The sequence below is a fragment of the Rhinolophus sinicus genome, linkage group LG13 (assembly GCF_036562045.2).
Source record: "Rhinolophus sinicus isolate RSC01 linkage group LG13, ASM3656204v1, whole genome shotgun sequence".
NCBI lineage: Eukaryota > Metazoa > Chordata > Mammalia > Chiroptera > Rhinolophidae > Rhinolophus > Rhinolophus sinicus.
Window position 1 is genome coordinate 2721711 of NC_133762.1, and position 20442 is coordinate 2742152.

The window sequence follows — 20442 nt, forward strand, 5'->3', positions numbered from 1 at the left end:
TCTAGTTACAGGACAGACGGCAGATGGCAGCCAGTGTGCAGGGTTGTTAAACTGTTAAGTCCCTTCTGTGTTGGCCGATAAGTAGCCACCACCCCATCCTACCCTTGGGGTCCCTGGGACCTACCTAGAGTCTCCAACACTAAAGATGTGCCACTTGGAACAGCAAGCCCCCCCGACCCCCTCATTTCACATCATAGCTACATCCATGGGGCCCCCTGTGTGTGCCTGTCCGTGCTGATTGTTACATACTTTCAATTCTACTCTGAGGAAGGGTTGGTTTTCAATCACTGGCGATTTTTGAAGGGTAGTAGCTCCAGTAGGAGAAACTCAAGTTTAACTTTCCCCTGCCTTCTCATACCTAAGTTGCGAAGGAATTTCGGCACATAAACATCTCCTAGCCCGAGTCGGCCACCTCCCCTGGGGATTTCCCTTCACGGGACCACACGGGTACATCTCTGCTCCAGAGTTTTCCTCCCGGAACGTTTGCTGACAGGCACATGTCCAGAGAATTAGAGACGAAGCCGAGAGGCAGCTGCTTTAATTACAGCCAGAGGACATAATTTAGATGGAATTTGCTGAGAGCTTGTGAAACACTGAATCTAGGAATACAGAGGATTCCGTGGCATTTCCCTTTCTAGATATTTTTCTCTGCCTGACAAGACTGGCGTTTAGAGGTCCCAGCAGGAAAGGGAGCCAGATGGCCTGGGACGGCCCACTGTCCTCTGCCTGAGGTTCTAAGAAGAAGGTTCCCAGTGAGCACTCCCCGTTCACTGTTCCTTGGCGTTTGCTTTCAGATCCTCATGTCAGAGCCAGGCAAGCTCAGCCAGAAGGTCAAAGTGTGGCTGCAGGAGTACTGGAACATCACGGACCTGGTGGCCATCTCCACGTTCATGGTGGGAGCGGTCCTCCGCCTGCAGAGGCAGCCGTACATGGGCTACGGCCGCGTGATGTACTGTGTGGACATCATCTTCTGGTACATCCGGGTCTTAGACATCTTCGGTGTGAACAAGTACCTGGGGCCCTACGTGATGATGATCGGAAAGATGGTGCGTGCTGACTCCCCGTGGGTAACTCCACGCGCCGCAGCCGTGACTGGTCAGGGTGTGAGACGGGGCTTGGGTGTGGCTGCGCTGGGTTTCATGTGATCCTTTCTTTGCACTTGGTTTGTTCCAGGAAATGGCTTTTGCTTTAAGATACATAGCTCTCCTACACTTTAATAACTTTATAAAATCCAGCAGACAAATACTAGTCAAGGGCCTACTGTGGACGGACACACACACACACACACACACACACACACACACGGCAATAACCTAACCGGTAACCTTCTAACATGTAGTGGAAGCCGGAGATGAAGGGGCCCAGGTCATTCCCCCCACCCCACCTGAATTCTAGACAGTCTTCAGTGCACGGGCTCTGGCCTGGAGTGGACACGGGCGATTCGTGTGATGAGGTCCAGACGAATCCTTGGTGGCATTGCCTTCAGAACAGTTCAAAGAATATGAACTGAAAACGAACCAGTAAATCACCCTGACATCACCTAAAATAGCTTTAGCATTTGGACTGGTCCCAGAAGAAAGTCTACGAGACTTATAGGGCAAGTGGCTTTGAGGAAAGGACGGATGGTTCAGCTTATGCTGGCAAGGGCTCTCATCTTCAGGGTTGTCCAAAATTAGGAATTATCCCCATTTGGTATCCGCAGTAACCACAGCATTGCTCATTGAAACCACTCAGCATTTGTATAACGAAATACCAGTGTGGACTCCCAATTCATTATGTTGTTAATCTCCTTAGCTAGCTCCTCTTTTTACTGCTTAGTTTTCCTTACAAATTCCCATAATTCTTCTCTTTTTCTACTTGCAGTTGTAGTTACAGGAAGAGTGCTTATGGGCAACAATAGAGGAGAAGCAAGAAGGACTGAGAGCAGGAGATGAGGGCAGCAATGTTCTAGAATAGACACATGCATTGCACGAAGCAGAAAAACTCGTCGCCCTGGATGGGATGGGGAGAAAGGGAAGAGCTTTCTTCATCCTAATGAAGCACTGATGAAGTCTTCGGGGAGGGCAACACAATGAACCGGGTGAACTTGGCTCATGAGTTAAGACACTAAGAGACGCATTTTCTTCCCCCTCAGATGATTGACATGCTGTATTTTGTGGTCATCATGCTGGTTGTGCTGATGAGTTTCGGGGTGGCGCGTCAGGCCATTCTGCACCCGGACGAGGAGCCTTCCTGGAGACTGGCCCGGAACATCTTCTACATGCCCTACTGGATGATCTATGGGGAGGTGTTTGCAGACCAGACAGACCGTAAGAATAGAATTCATAGTAAGAGTCTTACGAGGCAGATGGTCAGATCTGAGTCAATGGAAGGGCATGTGTTCATTTCGGAATAAAGTATTTTTTATTCTGCCAGAGGCATCAAATTATTTTATGAAGAAACAGGTTCTGAAATGTAGATTTTTGAGACATCCGTCATTGCTTCTACACTAAAAGCCATTAACTGGAATTCGGAGTCTCACGTCCCTTTAGCTGGACCCAGTGAACAGGCTAACACGTGAATGTGGTTCCAGTGCCAATATCCCAGTTTTTCTTCGGCCTGATCTCTTTCTGCCTCAAGACAGAGCTGGTGGTGTTATTCTAGTAGGATGACAGTGAGCGTGACAGGGTGACTAGTGCCTCATGTCATCTGCTGCTTCAAGCCACCAAAGCCCATTTTCCATACAGCTCTCCATTTCCTCTTCATTACTGGAGTGCTATTTTTATTTTTTTCCAAATTATCAGCAATACTCTCTGGATGTTAGCAGAGGAAATGAGCTGCAATCCTGCATGGATTTCTGGGGAATGTAGGTCTCCCCAGTCTGAGCTAGTAGGTCACCGCATGTCGTGTGTTGTAGGGACGCGAAGCTCAAATGTTCTTATAGCTGTTTCATGCCAGTGAACGAGGCTGTGCAGCCCTGTTTTCACGTCAGCACTAATATTTCCACTTGCACTTCTGGGCTATCATAAAGCGTCAGGTTCAATAGCCTGTCTGCTGCTTCCAATGACCTGCCTTTTGGGAAAAGGGTTTGAACGCCCTCCCCTGGTATGAGATATGGAGCTATCAGTATCTCAAGGTGATACTGGGAACACGTGCCTTCCATCTGGCTTTTATAACACGTTAGTATCACAAGTATCGCAACGTCGATTATTGAATGTGTTTGCAGCATGGTAAGCTAGAACATAAAACTCTAAGAATATTAGAGACTATTAGCTAGGGAAACATGCATAAATGCTAAAAGACCTCAGGATCAAGATATGTGTTGTAACATTTTTACAGGTAACTTTTTCTTTTTTTTTTTTATTATTAAATTGGTTAATGAAAGACAGTAGAGGTAAACTTGAGGCTAAACCATTTTCAGTCACACCGTTAATGTAGGTTTTCAATTCTAGACTGATTATTACATAATAATTTTGTATTTATTTGTGTTGGGCTATAGGGAATGTTTGATTGGTTCATCTGTACTTAAAATGATCACCTGCCAGTAGTCGCGTGTTTTTTTCACAGTATTTTAAAATACTGAGCTTTTGCTATTGCTGATAACATGTGGTAAAATAAAGATGCTTGAAATACATACATACACATTTCCCTGAATCAATGTTTACAATTCTTCTCAATAGATCAGTGTTGGCGAGTGTGAATCTGTAATCCCCAAGCTTGAATACTTTGCATTTCTTGTGTTGTTCTACTTTTTTTTTTACTTTTTTTTTTACTTTTCTCTCAATTGTCTTCTTATTTTGTTTCCTGCTCTCCTGCCACAATTAAAAAAATAAAACCCTGCTTTCCAATCGCTTTACAGTCTACGCCATGGAAATTAATCGTAAGTTTACATGGGACTCATGACTGTAGTTCAGGAAATGTGTGTATTAATCACTTCCTTCGCTAACTACCGATTGTCTTTTACTAGTTGCAAATACTTCTCTTGTTTTCTGGTGTCAGGACTTTTTAAAACTGTTAGTAAGAAAGATGCAGACTATACATTTATGGAGATAACTTCCCTAACCACTGTTGAGAGCGTCCTATCTCTTCTCTCAGGAAATAGATCTCATCTGATCAAACTGGCATTCCAAATGAGCAGAGAGAGAAAAGATTATTTTCCAAACATGACACCAGAACAGCTAATTAACAGATTTGGAGGTAGAGAGATCCTTACCTCCAACCCCATAACAAAATTATTTTCAGAGTAAATTATGAGTGAAACCAAGAAGACAACATAAGCTAATGTTAAATAATTAGAAGACTCAATAACTTTCTAATGGATCATAGTAAAGAAAGAAACCATAAAGATAGATTTATCTGCTTAAAAATGAACACAATAAAGAAATGGGGAAAATGTGTACAAATAGATAAGAATGACTATTTCTATGTGCAAAAAGGAATTTCTTATCGTCTTTGTATGAGCTGATATTTTTCACATGGATGATGGTGGCCTGTGAAATCAGAAAAGGAGAAGTAATGGGACATATGATAACATTGGCAAGCTATTTATTTCATTCTAGATAAAAAGCAAGCCCCCAAAGACCAACTTCTGTTTCAGCACCTTGTGGTGACAACCAGTATGACGAGGAAGGCAAGCGGCTGCCCCCGTGCATCCCGGGCGCCTGGCTGGCCCCCGCCATCATGGCGTGCTATCTCCTGGTGGCCAACATACTCCTGGTGAATTTGCTCATCGCAGTTTTCAAGTACGTGTCACGACTGGCTGACGATTGTGAGCTTCTCATTTGTTACTTTCCAGATTCTCCCAGGCTGCCATGTATTTACACCGAATTCCACTAGGGCTTTTAAATGAGTTGAATTTTTGCAGTCTTTTTTTTTTTTTGGTTCAATCATTATAAGCCTTAATGTAGTCATAAAGCAAGAGTTGATTTTAAATACAGTTCAATTTCATCTGGGTTAGTATTGAACACATTAGCGTGTATTTTAATCTAACGAAAATATTTTCTTCCGTGAAAGTCTCCTAAGATAGAGAAGATTCGATCCAGTTCTGCCTTTCATTATCGGAAGCACACAAAGCAATGTTGACTTCCTAAGCAGTGACAACTATTGTAACATTATATGAAATATTTCGTTATCATTTATAGAATAGAAAATAAAGTGGCCTAGGGAAAAATGGCCCAAATTAAAAATCAAGCTTCTTATAAAACTCGCCCATTTCAGCACGATGTGTAGAGTACGTGACCATGCTTAACAAATGTTGAAAAAATTATTTTAGCTTCTCAGAAGAAAAATACGAGGGAAAAATCCTTGACAGTAGTACAGACTCTTAGAGCTAACTAGGGCATTGGAGGGAATCTGGTTCAAACTCCAAGCTTGAGAGATGGGGATATGAAGGTTATGAGAGGTTAACTGGCTTTTCTAAGGTCCCCGTGTCGGCAGACAACACACTTGATCTGGATTTCCAATTTCTATCAATCATGCCCTGAGTACCTCCCATTGGAAACTAAAACAAGACAAAGATGGAATTTACCCAACATCCAAAGTAATGCACGCAACCGAATAAGTTCAATAAGTAATTCACTTACCAAAAATAGTCACCTAGTGGTTTGACTGAAATAGAAGTGAAAATACTTCAAAACACTTAGTTGAATGGCTCATACATTTAGATACAATTTTCTAGCATGAGTCTGCATACTGCAGTGTGCAGGTATGTATCAGAAAGCAGTAGGTAGCAACTTCAGTACACTTCGTTATTTATATGAGTGAAATGTCCTTGAGTGTAGGGAATCCACTCCGATAGATAAACTCCTGGGGTTACCTCGGAGTCAGTATTAACTGGCACGAAAAGGCCACGTCATTGTATCTTTTCATTTCAGTGTGAGTAACTGCTTGCTCTGGGACACCACAACAGAAAGTAGTAGAACTAACTAAACATGTGTTCTTTTTAAAGCAATACCTTCTTTGAAGTAAAGTCAATATCCAACCAAGTGTGGAAATTCCAGAGGTATCAGCTGATTATGACGTTTCATGACCGGCCAGTCCTCCCTCCGCCAATGATCATTTTAAGCCACATCTATATAATGGTCATGCGTCTTAGTGGTCGCTGCCGGAAGAAAAGAGAAGGGGACCAAGATGAACAGGACCGTGGATTGAGTACATGCACGATTTTTTCATTTCTGTCTTGGGCTAATTTCAAGAGTGTTCCAAACGGGTCACCCTTATGGAAATCTCATTAAACTACTTAAATGTGTGAAAACATAACAGGACAGCCCAACTGCTATTCTTTGCAGGATGCTTCTCATTGTGGGTTAATTTTATTCTAGTTTTGTTAATTTATTAGTCATTATTTTTACTGAAAGCCCGCTCGTGAACAACTGAGAAATGGAGAGAGTTCTTGAAAATTACTCTTCTGTATTTATGAATTCCGTGTTCCTTTCAAACGTTTTAATTCCTTGAAGGTAAAGGTGATGGGAAAATAGTGTGCACATGTGACTCTATCTGCAGAATACACACAGGTTTCCAGAACAATAGTATTTAGTTTCACTTTCCAAATAGCCATAATTTTGTTTTTTGTGTTAAAAAGTCAGCCATGTTGCTCCGTGGGAAGCTGACTGCTGCAGATTACCACCTCTCTCCGGGTGATAGACACTTGGGGTAGTCAGCAGACTGTCTCCACGTGACAAAGAAGGGGCTTGAATGGCGGCTGGGCTGGGAAGCTCCCAGGGGTGCCTGGTGGCGTCGGGCACCTCCTCATGCCAGCTCTCCCCCTTGGCGCAGAGCTGTTTCTCAGCGATGAGGAGCTGAAGAGGCTGCATGAGTTTGAGGAGCAGTGCGTGCGGGAGCACTTCCAGGAGAAGGAGGACGAGCAGCGGGCATCCAGCGACCAGCGCATCCGCGTCACCTGCGACAGGTGCCCAGTGCGTCGCCAACTCGGGGCCGGGGTTTGCGGGCTCCTTGCCCCACGTTGAGGCGGTGCCCAGGTTCATTTACATACGCACTGCCAGTCCTCTTGTTTATTCATACTTTGGGGTTTTGCATGTTTGCTCCCAGAATAATGTGAAAGCTCCTAGGTGATGGTTGTATGTTGCGTATAGAAGAGAATGACAGCATGTGTCACAAAAATCCAGGCCAAGACCAGACCAGACCAGGCCAGACCAGGCCAGGCCAGACCAGGGAAGACCAGACCAGACCAGGCCAGACCAGGCCAGACCAGACCAGGGAAGACCAGACCAGACCAGGCCAGACCAGATCAGGCCAGACCAGACTAGACCAGACCAGGCAAGACCAGGATAGACCAGGCCAGACCATGACAGACCAGACCAGATCAGGCCAGACCAGACCAGGCCAGGCCAGACCAAATCAGACCACACCAAACCAAACCAAACCAGATGAAACCAAACCCAAAATCCTTGCCTGTGCCTGCCCACCCCCAAAGTGGGGGCTTTTTGCCACAGTACCCTAATTAATGGGGAGAACAGGCTGTGTGACTGCTCTGGGAGCCATCTTTCTCCCTGCTGTTGCCATATTGTCACCGTTGCCAAGGGCGATCCCCCCCCCCCCCCCCCCCGGGGCCTGACCTCCTCCTCCTGCCTTACAGTCTTGTTGTTCCTTCCCAACCTCACAGAGCAGAGGTAAAGGCTCCCTCCCATGAGACCAGGACACACAGGAGGAGCAGAGGTGTCTGTCGCCCATGAGGGCGGGATCCTCTAAACTAGGGCTGGGTCTGATTTCAGACACGTTTACAACCTGGGTTCCAGCAGAAGCAGCATCATCCATGTGCGTGTTTAATACGTGCAGGATGAGTAAATGCGTGCAGGTGTGAATCAGTGAATGAGCAAATGAAGGCGGGTCCCAGAAAGGGTGACGCTCTCTAGACTTTACAGGATCACTCTTCCTGCAGTTGGCAAAGAGCAACCAGCAGAGGGTAGGCAGGAAGAATGAACTTCCAGCATCCACATTTTTTTTGTTCATACAATTTTTGAGACTCTTTATCGCTTCATAAAAGCAATTTGAGCTTGTTAAGGATTGTGGTGATTGATGAAACTTTGGTCCAAAGAGTTGCACTAATAGTGTTGGTGGAAGGGTCAGCATGGCGAGGGCGACATCCTGAGAGGTTCTAGGTCATTATAATAGCCCTGAGAACTCAGAATTAAAGGTCCCTGATACAGATACACACGCATATTGATAAACGTAAAATCATGGTAGGACTTCAAAAGAATAACTCAGCACATAATTCCCCATCAGGGGCCCCAACAGAAGTCACGATAAGCCTTGAAGTCTCTCTGGTGCACGTTGAAGCCAGTGACTCTGCCCCAGGAGGGAGATACCCTGGCAGCATCTGTCCCCTCTCCCCTCCTAGACCTAGTCCCCTTGTAATCCAACCAGCCACACTCAAGGGTTATCTGCACCAACTTTTTGCCTTCAAGGTACACTTTCAATAAACCTTTGAAACCTTTGAAACACTTCTTTGCTGTTTTAATCGTGATGATTAAACTTTCAAAATATAAAAATTATTTCTTCATAAAAAGATGAGTTACCCCTACCTTGATAATCTAAAATTTCCACTTTCCAGTTAGACATTAACTTGGATTTAATCACAGCCAGTCATTTACAATGGAGATTGTGTTTTGTTTCACCCGGCCTCTTCCCCTTCCCCCTCCCCCAAGCATTGTTTAGATTTTTACCATTCTTGGACCCAGGCTCCAAGAATGTGGTTATCAGGTCATTTCCAAATTGCATTTTCCTCTTGGGGCTCTGTGCACACGTAATAGGAACGAAAGTGTGCCAGGCAGTAAAAACAGGCAACTTCCCGTTTGCCTTGGTTGAGGTCACCACCAGCGGGGGGAACACATTCCTGGCCCTCCGGTTCTCCTTCTAGGCTGAGTCACAGGTGAATGCCAGAGACAAAAAGAGGAGACAGTTTGGGGAGAAGCTGAACCAGGACAGCTGGGGAGCAAGAAGAAGGTGGAAGAATGGGAATAAAATGTCTTATTTTTACCTAACTTTTGGTACCAGTGGTTACTTCTAAATTCAAACCTTTGAGTATGCAATCGTTTCTGCCATTTCTTTAACCTTCTTTATATATTTGATGGTTTTTATTCTCTAAGTCACCATTTGCCTGTTCCTCTCTCAGTTGTGTCACGGCTGCTGACACCATTCGCCTGCAGGGTCCGGTTAGGGGTGAGCGAAAATTGGCATCGGTCCCTTGCTGGCCTCCCTGTTGTCTGGGCACCTTTCAAAACCTGGCCCAGCGATTTGCATCTCTCAATCTTAGAAACGTGTTCACACAGGACGTTACACACCTGTCATGCTCCTCCAAGCAGGAACCAAATTCACGGCTTTCCCCTAGTGCTTGGAAAGTTACATATAACATCCTAACAATTTAACCATCTATTTTCATGCTGTAATTTCGACATTTTGTAAGGTTCAACATCTAATCCCCAAGAAGAGATTTCCAGGAGGACTCAGGTTTCAGTTACCACAGCACTGGGCTGCAGCAGCGTGTGTAACCCACAGCCCCGCCCAACACACCACTTAGCGTCTTAGGGCACTGCACGCACGGCTTTCCTCCCAGATGTGGGCATCCTCCCGTGCTCCGGCTCTGTGAGCGGCACCCACCATCTTGTTCAGCAACACAGACGGTGGCAAGTCGTGACACGTCCCTCTTCTCACTAACATTCATCAGCTTCTGTTTACTGCCCCTCACGAATAAACCATGGTCTACCCACTTCTTTCTTCTGCTAACACCAGCACAGGAGTCCAAGCTACCATCGCTTCTCACTTGGAGGTCTGAAGTCGCCCCCATCTGAGCCCTCCATGTTCGTTTCTGCCCTTTCCATCCACTCTGCACTCAGCAGGCGGATCCCACATGTGTGCCCCCGGCTCTCCGGAAAAGCCCTTCAGTGGCTCCTATGCTGCTCCCAGGCCTAGAAGGCCCAGCTGTCTGCCCAGCCTCACCCTCCACTGTCCTCCCTCATGTTCTGTACTCCAGTCTTGCTCCCTTCCTGCCACAGGGGCTTTGCACGTGCTGTTCCCTCTGCCTACTCATCCTTTGGGAGTCGGCTCACATGCCAAATCCTTATAGAAAACTCCCACGACCACCTCACACCTCAGACTAGGTGAGTGCACATAGTAGGAGCTCATTTTTTTTAAACAGTTAGATGACTCAACAGTTGGTCTTGTGATTTGAATGAAATTTCTCGCCGATCCTCAATGACTTCCCTCCTGGAATACCAAGTAGTATATCAACCACACTCCTTTTGGGTTCAAAACTGGTTTTCCTATCAGGAACTAGGAACTAGTTTCAATATGCAAATGATTCTGTTATTCATAATTGTCATGGACAATTTTGAATATTGGCAACATCAAAACAAGCACTGGTGTTGGCAGGTGTTGTCTCTCTGCTGGAAGGGCTGACATCAGATAACCAAGCGGACCGGTGGGAGGAGAACATTTTATGAATAACTTCTGCTAGCACAATCAAGGTAGAACTTGTCAACCTAAATATTCTATTCTCGTCATACCACTTAGGAACTGGTAACGTGTAGCCTCATCAATTGGAGCTTGAAGGCCATCTCTGTGTCTCTCGCAAATCCAAATCTTTGATTTTTTTTGGTGTTTTTTTTTGTGGTTTGGCATCCCTTTTGGCATCACAGGTTCCCGGGTTCAAGAGCACATGAGTTGTAAAGAATATTTTCTCTGACAAAACTTTGTCAGAGATTGAACTTGTGTTCCTGGAACCATGAGAATTACTTAATCTAGTGAGTTTTCCTTTTTTCCATGGCTTCAAGGAAGCGTAACGCCAAGCTTGAAATTTAACGATAACAAGTGTATGATTGTAGGTTTTTGGAATATGTGGTACACATTGCTTCCTTATTTCCTCCTCTTTGCTCTTTCATATTTTCTATTCCATTAATAAAATGTTTACTTTATATGCCTGATATTTCAAAGTATGCAGGCGATAACTCATAAATGATACATTTTAGATACAGTTGGTACTGTACTTAAGGATAGATGGGTCTTAGACTAGCCAAACCTATCAGAGCAGGTTCTGATTCCCCCAGTCCCTCTGGGTTCAGTGTTTTCTTGTCATATTCATGGATCTGGGTTAAGGTCTTGGGTTTTCCTCTAGGTGTGATAGGAAATCAGCAATTTTTGGCCTTGAGATCTTATGTGGCAGCCTCTTCCCAAGGGACCAGGAAGAGAAGATGCTGGTAACCGAGACCCTAGCAAGAAAGACAAGAAGGAAAGAATGAGCTAGTAGCTAGAAGAGGACCTGAAAGTGAGATCCATCTTAGAAAGGAGATGGGTGACTCCTCGGAGATAGAGAAGGTGGCAGGAGGACAAAGATGCAGTGACATGGGAGAAGTTTGGGAAGATCCCATCTGAGCCTCTTAATCTTATAAATTAATAGGAGTCAAAACTGCTTGGTTGATGGGGAAGGGATGGGATTAAATATTGGCGTTTTCATGTGCCTCGTAAATGACAATCTTGTTCCTCAGCAGCCTTTGAGAGCCAATTCAGAGATAGATGCAGCCATCAGATAAATTGAGAGAAAAATACCAGCTTCATTAGTAATGAATGTGCGAGAGGTTGTACTTCAGTTATTATCAGATACACACCCCAGAGCTAGCCGGACCCGCAGGCCCCCCTTCTCACCGGCAGTCACCCTCCCCACCAAACTTACCATCTGAACAAGGCAGAGGAAGAGTCCGCGCTCCATGCAGGCATCTGGCTCCACCGCGAGAGAGAAAAGCATGCTGGTGTCTGGGTCCGCAAACCCCAACCAGAAAATCAGCCCTCTTCAAGGATAAATAGAAGGCTGGAGAGAGGCCAGGAGTATTACACTAATGAAAAGTCCAGACACACAGAAAGAAACAAGAGGAATGGGGAAAGACAACCCGCCAGCAACGTTACAGACACGAAGCCAGTAAGGGGGGTGTGAATTCACCTTTAGGGAAAATCTGGTAGGAAAGGAGCTGCCCAGCAGGAGTAATGAGGACCCAACTAAGATCAGAGACCATGGCTTTGTAGGGAGCCAAGTCAATGTGGTTCCCATGATCTTCACCGTGACGCTCCAGCCCAAGGGCAAGGATGCAGAAAGTGAATGATGTGCGTAGCAAAAGGGGCTGAAGGGGACCTGTGCTCCCAAGAACAAATCAGTGGGGATACCCCAGTCATGCTAGTGTCTGCAAACGGTGCAATAAACGTATGATGCTGCCTCCAGGCACCATTTGTCCCTGTCTAGCCTGGGAGTCCTAGTCGGGATAAATGAAAGGTTAGGGGTGAACACTAACATACCGGAAATAAGGGAGAGAGAACCCAGGCTGCTAGTAAGAGCTTCACCATGTGGCGGGCCAGAGCCTGGCCTGAGCAGAAAGTGGAGCACGGCCAGAAAAGGGCAATGATTTAGATGACCTGGATTCTAGAAACCAAGGAAGTCAGGTGTGGCCGTGTCGGTGTATATAGATGATGAAGCAGAGACCTTGAGTCCTTGCAGAGCTTATTATTCTTTCAGTAACTCCCCAGTGTTTTCCTTATACAAAAGAATGAGAAAGCCAGGAGATTTAAGACTCAGGTCTTGTTCTTTGTTTATAGTCTTTCACATTTAAAAACTCTGTCGGCAAGTACAGCCAGCTCCGATCCTGGGTGTTCTCCCTACAATTACTAAACTTAAAAGGCAGCCCCATCGGAAGAAGTTGATGGAGATTAAAATAGCTGGATATAAAATTTGAACTGGATTAGACAATTTTATGATCTACAGACCTGGAATAAAATTACAGGGTCGCAATTGTCTTAGAACTCAATATAGAATACCATGGGATCTTGAAACACGGCTTTTCTTCAAGTCTCAACTGGACCCGGTTGTTCCACTAACATGTTTTTATGTGAACGCTCCAGTCTATCATTAAGGAAATGTTCCCATATAATTTGTGATATGTCTTGCAGGTGAAGGCTGATGGCTGCACATGAAAAGATGACTACACAGAAAATGAGTTTTGAGAACTGGCTTACTGCAGGACTCCAAATGTCTAAGTTCTGTCCTTGGGCAAGATGCACAGGGGCTCTTTCCATGAGAACGTGACTTTAGACCTTATGTTTACTAGATAAGAGTTCATGAAAGTCCAATAAAGTTAGGCCACACGTAGATATTCTCTTGGAAGGTACTACAGTAGTTCCACAAATTTATACATTGGGGTACCTATTATTTGAATGAAAGGGGAAAACGTTATTTACAATGCTCTAAACATGCATTTTAGTTAAACTACTTTGAGTTTTAGGGGTATGATGTTAAAAATCAAATACCCTAAATAATGGAGATACTAAGATACAGATAAAAGCCATCTGAGGGTTTGCCATCATTGCTATTTCACGGGGTCATGCCATGTTACACTTGCGTAGCTTTTATAGTTCATGGAGTACTTTCACTAACACAATTCCATGAATTCTCACAACAGTATCATGCTACCACTTTGTTATGATTGTTGGTGTTGTCATGGTGACAGATGCACACTTAGAGTTGCTGGTGGAGTGGCTTCACACCTAGTGACAATACGGCACGTCTCAAAGGGAATCCTGAAGGTGGTGAAATGTTAATCAGAAACAGCCTTTCCTTTTTTTTTTTTTTTTTTTTGAAAACAAACTAAACAGACTGAAAAGAGTTGTGATACCGTTATCTTTCACTTTCTGAATTTAAAAAACTAGTAGAATTATGTATGTGCCAGATTTTGGGACTGATTAGGGGATTCGTCAGTACCCTTTTAACAGGAAACCCCACAGACCAATCTATACGAATCTCTGAATCAAACAGAAAAATCTGAGGAGGGCAAACACAGCAATTATTCATCAAGAAGAATTAAGCAAAGTAGGTCCTGGGCTCATGGATGTTAGTAGGAGAAACTCAAGTAGCAGAGGTTAGAAAAATGGCTTTAAGGCCTTTTCAGAAGTACTCTTAAATCGAAGAATTTTGGCTATGAAGTAAATGCCACCACAATGTATGAGGTAAAAACCTAGGGAAGCTACTTATGTGATCTGCAAGTAAATCCAAACACAGAAACAGTTACAGAAGCCATGAATTCAAAGTGGGGGTGGGGGGAAATGGGGCGGCTGGATGGCTCAGTTCAGTTGGTTAGAGCGTGAGCCCTGAACAACAGAGTTGCTGGTTCGATTCCCACATGGGCCAGTCTAGCCCTTCACAGCTAGATTGAAGACAACAAGCTGCCGCTGAACTGTCGGAGGGGCGATCGGATAGTTCAGTTGGTTAGAGCGCGAGGTCTCAGCAACAAGGTTGCCGGTTCAATTCCCGCATGGGATGGTGGGCTACGCGCCCTGCAACTAAGATTGAAAACAGCAACTGGACTTGGAACTGAGCTGCTCCCTCCGCAACTAGACTGAAGGACAATGACTTGGAGCTGATGGGCCCTGGAGAAACACACTGTTCCCCAATAAAATTAAAAAAAAACAAACAAAAAAACAAAGTGGGGGGTAATGGATAGAAGTAGATCTAACAACTAATCAGTAGCAATGAGTATTGCAGTATGTAAGAAAGCACAGTTGTATCCCAAAAGTACTGACCACCCAAGGAAATAGTCCCTCTGACCCAAACTAGAAAAATATTTATAAGTGATCTGACAAATGATTTGACATTCTCGTATTGGCGTCTACGGTAGGGAAGCTTGAAAAGAAGCAAGTCAGAACTTCTCCAAGGCAGAGAATTTGGTGAATTTGGTCCTCCTGGTGGCAAACGTCCAGGAAGCCAGACCCTTCCTGCTTCAATGATGTGGTTTCCTCAGGGCATAAAAATAGTCCTCTCCCCACGAAGAGTTGAGAAGCCAAGTACCCCCCCCCCACACACACACACACACACATCACTGTGGCCAACAGAAGTACAGCATAAGCAAACGGCATCCTGGGAGAATGAGGACCAAGGTAGCTGCAGAGGAAGGGTGAGTGGGAGAACACAGGGGATGCAGTTGGGCAGGGAGCAGGAAGTCCGTGCGAAGAAGAGCAGCACGTAACAGGAAGTGGCGAAGAGGAAAGCAAGAAAGGCGGGGGATGTATAAGGGTACATAGAGAGGGCAGCAAGGACCTACTAGAAACAGACTCAGTGCAAACTGGGTGACCCTGCCCATTGGTGACCTTGGCGACCTTGCACTGACTGCCTGCACATTTCTATGAAAAGATAGGAAGCTGGGAGAAACCGAGGCCTGACAAAATCAGACACATTTGCTTCACACAGGGATGAACTTGCCAGAACAGACCACCATACTGCCTGGTTCAGAGGCCCCAGCGGCTCCCAGAGGGGAGCAGGTTCGCCTCCTTCCTGCCACTTCGGGACAAATTCAATTTTGAGAAGGCATTCCTATGCCCTGGGCATGCCCTACTGCCTTTTAGAGTTAAATTTCATGAACCCATTAAAAGAATTCATATTGTACGTATTCTTGAGAGATAAGACAGTCTGTATCAGCAGGTTTTAGTTCAGGCAACATTATGGTTTCATAACTGTTGCCCGACCTCCTGGAGTTTAAAAAATCTAACAGCAGATATTTATAATCTGCCACAATCTCTCTTCTTACAACGCCATTAAGGGAAAACCAATGATTAATGAGCAATTTAAAGTTACTGGTCTTCAGACAATTAAATGACCTCATGTCCCTTAAGAGAAGCATCTGACAATCTGAACTTAATCACTACCAATTCATTTTCTGAATCCCCTGAACTTCAAGTAAGGGTTTTTATTGAATGATTTTGTCATCCTTAACTATGAATGGCCAACATCGATAGCCCAAACTCAAAAATCTAAATGTCGGTGTCTTCCTAGCATCCTCCTTTATTACCAGAGGCGATGTGATGCACCAGATCAAAGATGAAAGCCGGGGCCGCAATGTGTGCCTTCAAATGCCAGGTCCGCTGCTGACCAGCTGTGTGACCTTGGGCAAACCACTTACACTCTTCATGACTGGATCCCCTTAACTGCAAAATGGTACCTACCTCACAGAGCTGTTGCGAGGATTTGAACAAGCCTGGGACATTCCCACAGCGACCTGATGTATTAATGAATAACAACACATCAGGCAGGTAGAATGAGGAGTGGTAAACAGCACGGTAGGTGTGAACTGTTCTTTTTTTCAGATGCACCTCAAGAGTATTTTTAGTGGTTCCATTAGGAGTGTATGAAGTTTGAAAACAGGCCCAACGAGCGCCATGGTTCTCAAAAGACTGAAAAATCATGCAACAGTGAAAAACTGTCATGTTACATGAAAAATCATGTAACAATAATAACGTTATATTTCTGTTTTTAATATTCGGTTCCTCTCAGTTTAACAAACCTATCCCTTTGCATTCACCAGAGTTGAAAATATGTCCATGAGGCTGGAAGAGATCAATGAAAGGGAAAGTTTTATGAAAACGTCCCTACAGACTGTTGACCTTCGACTTTCTCAGCTGGAGGAATTATCCAGCAGAATGGTGAACGCTCTGGAGAATCTTGTGGGCATCGACAGGTCCGACCTGGTACAGACACGGTCCCGGGCTTCTTCTGACTGTGACGCAGCGTATCTCCTAAGGCAAAGCAGCGTCCACAGTGCCGACAGCTGTGGCCTGGGCAGGTCCCACTTCGCCGGCGAGGAGCTGATGTCAGAGGACACTTCTCTCTCCATGCCACCAGGCACGGGCTTCAGGAAGAAAGCCCGCTCCTTCCAGCTGCAGGAGAAGGACCCGAAGAGGTGCCTACAGGGCAGCCTGCACCTCTTACCCGGCACCAGCTCGCCAGCGACACTGGACTGCGACCGGCATGCGTTCGATGACGTGAAACACGCCCCGGAGCCAAAATTAGGTCCAGAAATTGGGATTTCAGCTGAAGGTGAGGAAAGGCAGGCCGACTCCAAAACAGAAGAGACTATTTCCCCGGGTTTAAATCAAACAGATGTCATGCCTGGACAGAACAAATCAGAGTTTCCAAACACCCAGCTGACAATGGGAACAGCAAAGATAGAAGGTACTATTTGCTATCCCCTGGAAGAAACCCAAATGGCATGCTGTGGCCCCGATAACACGTTCACTGTGTGTAAAACCCTGAAATCCAGGAGCTTTGTGTATTCCCGTGGGAGGAAGCCGGTCGGCGGGGTTAGCAACTGGGGTGCAGCATACACTTCCACCGTGGACCAAGCGTGTCCCCATCCCGTTCAGCAGTGGACCACAGAATGGAAATACCAAGTTCAGAAGATCACGCGCTCGCGCAGTACAGACATCCCTTGCGTTGTGTCGGAAGCTGCGAGGCAAGCAGAGCTTCAAGAGCAATTTACAGGGAGCGAGGATGGTAACTGTGTGTCAACCACAGGCCCTGGCATCTCGTGTTTATCTCCAGCAGTCACTGACAGGACTGAAAAGGAGAATTTACTGACTGTGAAACTACACCAGACTTTGGGTTTCCCATCTTCAAGGTCAAAAAGTTTACACGGCCGTCCTGGGAATGCTGAAGCCACCGAGGGCCCGTCAGGCAGATCTGGACACGCAAGCAGCATCAGTAACCTAGGAGTGGTGCCTGGGATTCGAATGGAAGCACAGACGGCTGAGCAAGAGAAAACGCCCACAGAAACCGAATGCTAACGTGTTCGGTTTCTGTGAACTTTAAATCAAAACCCCTGATGAGGACCACGCAGCCCATCTAAACGTCAGCGGTTCCTGGAGACGTTTTCATTAAAAATATTTGGCAAGTTGGACGTATGATTAATTTAGAATTTAACGCACTAAATTGAAAGTAATATTTTGCTAGCTTATGTTAGTAAACCTAGGTTTTTGTAGTTGGGATAGGATCAAATGAAAATGACAATACTCCAATTGAGATGCATTGCTTAATGAGTAGACAACATTCTACACTCTATTTCTAAGCACCACTAAATAGCCTAAGAAATACCTCTGGGTGCCACCAATAGGTTACTTAAGGAGTAAGGAATTGTGTAAGAAAGAGAAATTAGAGAGAAAACAAATGTGAAAATCAGAGGGGCAGGGGAGAAGAAAAGTAAAATCACGAGGTGCAAGTGAAAAGTGGAAAGGAGCCATAGTCATGTCTCGTATGGGTTTTTGTTCATCTTATGTTTTAATGCTTTAACATGACACAATGAAAGAAGTTCAGGATTATATCAAAGATCAGACTGTAATAGTTTTGGGTGACGAAGAGATTTGTTAATGTGTCAAAATAAAGTATCCAATATGCATTGTCCTGTCGTCACGCGGTCCCTGATACATACGACGGTTTGTGTCAAGCTGAGGCTACCACCTAACAGGTACATGTTCAAGGTGGGAATTGTCCAGAACCACAGAGACGATTCATGGCTGAGAACACGAGGTGTTGTGCTTCAGCTTGGAAGTTCAAAGAGCCACCACACTGCTAGGCCCCTCATGCTGGGATCCGTGGTCACTATAGAGGAACCCTCAAGGGCACCCTAACACCACTCTTGACTGTACAGAAGGGGGCAGGAAGGCGTCTTCTCTGGCTGGACCAGAAGCCACCAACATTCACAGAGGTTCCAGTTAGAGCCTGGGCCCTCACTACCCCAAGCACCACTTGGGGGTCCTCAGGGGACGTCTGGAGCACACATGGAGGACCAGCCTCGTGACTGCAGTTCCTGATAGCTGCTGCTGGAGGGAAGTGCCTCCTATCCAGAAAGAACCGTTGGGTAGGGAATCGGAATCCGAGAATTGGTCATTAGCAGGGGGCATGTCAGACAGAGATAGGAGCTGATCACAAAAAGGAGACCACCACACCCATTGCCATCTGAGGTACAGACTGTCATATCATCCTACACTGGCAAGGGAGGAGAGGGAGAGACAGGCACACACTGCAGTTATGCTAAGTGATCAGAGATAATGAACACCTACATGAAACGGAGATTTTCATGGTCAGATGGGAATCCCTGAACCGGGCTGTAGTCATCAAAAAGCACACCAGTGCATGGGTGATGGAGCTTTGCAATTTAGTAAATGGTAACATTTATTTACTAAATAAAACTACTGCTTATTTGGATATCGCCCCATGGAGACTATTTAATCTATCCTGCTACCTGGGTTCTTTGACCCAGAGCTTAACCCATGACATTTTACCTCATTCCTAAGTCTTTTTGCTTTTGGTGGTGAGAAAACTTTCTGCCCTTTGCCACATCCCAGGAACAAAGAATTCTCAGAATAAGCTGGAGGACCTAAGACAGCTATCAGAGCAGGTCTGTTTGCAACAACCCACCTCGCCGTTCATTACACAGCCCCCTTTGTGAGGTCCCTCCCACCTTGCCTCAGGTATGGGGCCTGAGTCCATTCCCATAAGTCTCATTGACATATGTGACACCTGTCTCCTGAAAGAGATGTGATTTTTTTTCTGAAGGTATGTGCCATTCGGACCCAAATGAGTACATTCTAATGATAGAATTTCAGAGCCTGTAGTGGGGACAATTCTAGCACACCTGAAATCATACCACATAACTATTTTTGTACTCTACCAACACAGTACAACTCCAATATTGAGGGCCTGTTATATAGGGCACTGTACCAGGCTGCTTGTTACTGTATTCTTATTATTCTGATGTCATTCTGATTTTGCCAAATACAGGAAACTAAATATTAGGAAGTAATATCCAATCTGATCAAATCTAGCAGTATCTAATACCTTAAAACAGGAACATTGCATATGTTAAAAGCATTTCATACAAAATTGCCATAGTAAATAAATTAAAAGTATATTTCTGTTCTATGTAAAACATAATAAACATAGTGAGAAGGCTTTTACTCTTGTATCCCATAAGCTCTGGCACACTCAGAAATGTTATGATATTTAATGTAAACTTAAAGTAAGCTTTTATTTCCATCAGGGGAATTAAAAATCGAACTAGCCAAAGACCTCATTATAAGCGGCTCTCTCCTTTGAGACTGTATGACTTTATTTTCTGAACATATCAATATGTGTTCACGAGGGGATATCGACATAGCACCACGAGTCTCGTATAGGTTTCAAAACTTTATAATTAAACTGTTAGTGTTGTTGCAGAACCATTCCACACCCAAAGTGCATTTTGCTGGATATATAACGGAAATAAAGAGAAAAAAAGTCATCATCCTACTATATCTCCACATTAAAAAAAGACTATTCTAATGAAATTTTTTTATTACAAAATAAAACAGATATAGAAAATCACACAAAACAAACATATGACTTAATTGTTATAAAAGGAACATCCTTTAAACCACCACCCATATTCAGAGAATCTGCCGGCCATCCCGGAAGTTTCAGAAGTTCTGATCTCAACCACCTTCCTCCCCGCAAAAATCACCACTGGCCTTTTATAGCATAGTAATCACTTCCTTGCTGTAAAACAATGACTCCAAAACTCTCCAAAACTGGGTATATTAAACCACCTGTGTGTGGATCCTGTGGGTCAGGAAGTCAGACAAAGAGCTGCAAGAATGCCCCTAATTTGT

General features: G+C 44.8%; 2 protein-coding genes across 2 annotated transcripts; both read left to right on the forward strand.

The window, feature by feature from the left end:
- Nucleotides 1-524: 524 nt before the first annotated feature.
- On the forward strand, nucleotides 525-8508 carry LOC109459022 (transient receptor potential cation channel subfamily M member 1). The gene is made up of 5 exons (XM_074317620.1): nucleotides 525-1046; nucleotides 2135-2309; nucleotides 4577-4721; nucleotides 5927-6129; nucleotides 6754-8508. The coding sequence occupies exons 1-5, from the start codon at nucleotides 801-803 to the stop codon at nucleotides 6942-6944; spliced, it is 960 nt and encodes a 319-aa protein (XP_074173721.1). The 5' UTR covers nucleotides 525-800; the 3' UTR covers nucleotides 6945-8508.
- A 7713-nt stretch (nucleotides 8509-16221) lies between these two features.
- On the forward strand, nucleotides 16222-18085 carry LOC109459055 (transient receptor potential cation channel subfamily M member 1). Its single transcript, XM_019753231.2, has one exon. It carries the CDS (start codon nucleotides 16336-16338, stop codon nucleotides 17581-17583), a length of 1248 nt encoding a protein of 415 aa, XP_019608790.2. The 5' UTR covers nucleotides 16222-16335; the 3' UTR covers nucleotides 17584-18085.
- The last annotated feature ends 2357 nt before the right edge of the window (nucleotides 18086-20442 follow it).